Genomic DNA, 3,749 nt, shown 5'->3' with positions numbered 1-3,749 from the left:
GGGTGAATGCGTGCGCATGCTGTGTGGGGGAGTGCAGGTGGTGTCGGCAGCTGTGTGGATAGAATATTTTTAGGCTCTGCGTGTGAGCGTCGACATGTGTTCGGTTGTGAGTATTGAATTTTTTTCTCTGCGTGATATGTGGACCTGATGAAAGATAATACTCTGTGGGGGTTCGTTGACATCTGGCGGATGCTCGTTTCGAATGCCTCTCTGTGAGGTAGCTTTGGCGGCTTGTGTCCAGTTCAAATATACCTCTCTCTCTCTGTGGCGAGCGTTGGGGAAGTTCTACGAACCCCCACAGAGTATTATCTTTCATCAGGTCCACTTATCACGCAGAGCAAAAAATTCAATACTCACAATCGAACAGATGTCGACGCTCCCACGCAGAGCCTAAAAATATTCTACCCGCTCATCCACACAGCTGCCGACAGCACCTGCACTCCCCTACAGAGCATGCGCACGCATTCACCCCCCACAAACACACCGCTACTATATAAACCGCAAACACGCACACACCAAGCACAGATCGGCAACGACAACACAACCAGAGACATCACCCAGTACAATCGATGACGGCACCAATCACCTATAGAAACAATCGATCAATCAATCTATATTATTATCAATAATATTAACAACTATAATAAGGTTTAACAATACAACAATCTACAAACATATCATTTACCCCCACCCATCAATCACTATATTAGGACACCCACAACTCCTTATTTGGAAACACCTATCAATCACTATATTATTAGAACACCCACAACTCCTCCTTATTTGGAAAAAATATAAATAAATATGACACCTGTCAATCAATCAATCAGTATGTTAGGTTAACAACACCCACATACCCTTACATACAACTCCTTATTTGGAAACAACCCCCACCCACACCTAATTAAAAAAAAATCGATTTTCACCCCAAAAAAATGTATTGACGATTATTGGAAATCGAGTCGTTTTTTCGGAGTTCTCCGCAGGTGGCGAGGGATGCGTTGTATGGAGGTAGGGTGGAGGTGTTTAAAATGCGAGGAGTGGTTGGCGCCGGCGAGGAGGAGGAGAAAATACGCTACTACGACATCACATCGCTGTACCCGACCGTGAATAAGTTCGCCAAGGCACCCGTGGGACACCCAGAGGTTATGTTCAGTACATCAGCACCGACACCAAAGGAGGTATTGGAAATGGACGGCATAGCCAAACTCCGAGTGCTTCCGCCGCGAGACCTATACATTCCAGTGCTGCCTATGAAGACGGGAGGGGAACTGTTGTTTCCGTTGTGTTGGAGTTGCGCAACGGGGCTCCGACAAGAAGGAGTGCGACCACACGGATGCGGAGAGAGCAATCACGGGAACGTGGGTGCTGGATGAAGTTCGCCTCGCCGTCGAGAAGGGCTACAAGATTCAGGATGTGTACGAAGTGTGGAGGTACGAGGTGAGCGTCTACTACCCGACGACAGGTGAGGGGGGTTTGTTCGCTCAGTACGTGAACACGTTTCTGCAAATCAAACAGGAGAGTAGTGGTTGGCCAGTGTGGTGCACGGACGATGAGAAGAAGGAGGAGTATATTGGTACCTACAAAGAGAACGAAGGGATCGAATTACGTAAGGAGCGTATCGACAAGAATCCAGGACTGCGTGCTGTTGCAAAGTTGTGCCTGAACTCGCTTTGGGGTAAATTTGCGCAGAACAGTAACAAACCACAGACGTCGATCATACGAGAACCCAGGGATCTCTTTGAAAAGTTGACGGAACCCGGTGTCAACGTGAAGCAGGTGTTGTTTGTCAACGATGACACGGTGATTGTGAGTTGGGACTACCTGAATGAGTGTGCACCTCAAAACAGCAAAGTAAACGTCGCAATAGGTGTGTACACGACAACCTTCGCCAGGATCCGTCTGTACAAGCTGTTGGACGCTGTGGGGGAAGATATATTGTACTGCGACACGGACAGCGTGATATTTCGCGAGACCAGACGATCACGCGGTAAACTACGGTTGGGCGACCACCTGGGAGATTTGACGGACGAAATGTCGGAATTCGGCGAAGGTGCCTACATTAGGGAGTTTGTGTCCGGCGGTCCGAAGAATTACGCTCTGAAGGTGTGGTCCCCAACAAAGGGAAACGATACAACTTGAAAGGTGAGAAAATAAAAAGAAACTACCTATGGCAGCAGAGGTTTATTTTGGAAATCGAGAATGTACAGCGTATGGTGTGGGGGGGGTTGGCTTTTCCCGGTCCTCTCCTCTAGGTGGAGGTAATGGAGGCGTAAGATGTCCCTCCTCCTCCTCGCGCTGCACTAAATTAATGAGGGGCGGATCTTCCTCTTCCAGAGCAGGAGAAGGAGGACGAACATAGCCCCGGAGGACCGCAGGAGGTAGCAGTAGGAGCAGGTTGTCGGCCCTACGAACATTGCGTCGATCCATTCTGAAAAACAATATATAATAATTAAAAAAATATATTCTGTTCCTTGTAGATATTGGCTATAAAGGAAAAAGTGGTGTGTGACACATATAATCGGAAAAATGGTGAACATGCATGTGAAACCAATTTAACTAACCGGGGCTTATTTGCAGTAAGTTTTACTGAGGCCTAACAGGGCCGCAACAGGGCGTTCTTTGAAACAGGAGTACATTAGGCCTACAGCCTTAAAAGTGGGGTATGTGTAGATTCCGAATATACAATACTCTAGGGATAACAGGACCGTAACTGAGGACCCTTTGAAACACAAGCTCCGGGAAACAGGGTCAGTAACTGAGGACTCCTTGAAACTTGAGGCCTGGCGAAAACAGGGCCGTAACTAAGGACACTTTGAAACGTGAGGTCTGGGACATTGATTTTTGCGAAAATTTCAAATCGATATATCTGTCCCTAATTGAGCTACAAGGATAGTCGATAGGTTGTCGGACCATGTCAAAATATACAATGTTATAAGAAATAAATTAAAATAATTACCTTTGGCGATATTGACGGAAAGTGTCTTCCATTCTTTGCCGATTGAGGTTACGCCGAACCGCGAATATGGCAAACGTCTGTTCGTACTGCCGATCGATTTCTGCCTGCTCCTCCAGACACCTCCTAACACCCCTGGTGAGCTCTGCGAATTCCTCCTCTTCTTCTGCTCCTATCTGATATTCATGAAAAGCATTTCGCAGAGCCTCCCCTTGCTGCATGTTACGTTCCTGAAAATGTGTGAATTAATATATAACAGTGATTACAGTTTGTGTAAAATTATATATATATATATATATATATATATATATATATATATAACTAATATATTTTCTGTCTATTTTCAAATGACTACACTTCCACTAGGCTTCAGTCTACTGTGTGGTGACATAAAAGAGGAGACGGGGACTACAACAGAAGAGAAGAAATTTGTGGAGCAAAGTTCACGCACGACAAGTATAAAAGCATGTAGTGAGATACGTCAATTTCTGCGAAGAAAACTGGTTGGCCGAAGATTTATTACGCCGACTAGAAGAAACGTGTAAAGATTTTGAAGTGAAGGTGGACACATTGGTGAAAATATTCAGCTTCATTATTGAAAAAAAAAAGAAACGCGCCAGTGTTTGGTGATTTTGTAGAAAACATACAGAGTCCAATATGCACCCTCGCATTTATCGTTAAGAATCTGTTTCGAGTTGATGGAACTATTTAAAAGTGTAAGGAATGAAAGAGCAGAAAATAAGAAAACAGGAGGAACAGGGAAAGAGCTAGAGGAACAGATGGTGGAGATGTT

At 45.2% G+C, this 3,749-nt stretch overlaps 1 protein-coding gene across 1 annotated transcript; it reads left to right on the top strand.

Moving 5' to 3' along the window:
- The first annotated feature begins 1,031 nt into the window (after nt 1-1,031).
- On the top strand, nt 1,032-2,142 carry LOC145982194 (uncharacterized). Its single transcript, XM_083115760.1, has 2 exons — nt 1,032-1,197; nt 1,295-2,142. The coding sequence occupies exons 1-2, from the start codon at nt 1,032-1,034 to the stop codon at nt 2,140-2,142; spliced, it is 1,014 nt and encodes a 337-aa protein (XP_082971886.1).
- The last annotated feature ends 1,607 nt before the right edge of the window (nt 2,143-3,749 follow it).

The sequence above is a fragment of the Lepisma saccharinum genome (assembly GCF_977018435.1).
Source record: "Lepisma saccharinum chromosome 12 unlocalized genomic scaffold, izLepSacc3.1 SUPER_12_unloc_1, whole genome shotgun sequence".
Taxonomy (NCBI): Eukaryota; Metazoa; Arthropoda; class Insecta; order Zygentoma; family Lepismatidae; genus Lepisma; species Lepisma saccharinum.
The sequence above is the reverse complement of the archived record's forward strand: the minus strand, read 5'-3'. Positions and strand labels throughout refer to the sequence as shown.

Coding starts and splice junctions, on each gene's coding strand:
- LOC145982194 (XM_083115760.1), top strand. CDS start 1,032: ATGCGAGGAGTGGTTGGCGCCGGCGAGGAGGAGGAGAAAATACGCTAC. Junction 1,198..1,294: donor GGAGGTATTGGAAATGGACG/GCATAGCCAAAC, acceptor GTTGTGTTGGAG/TTGCGCAACGGGGCTCCGAC.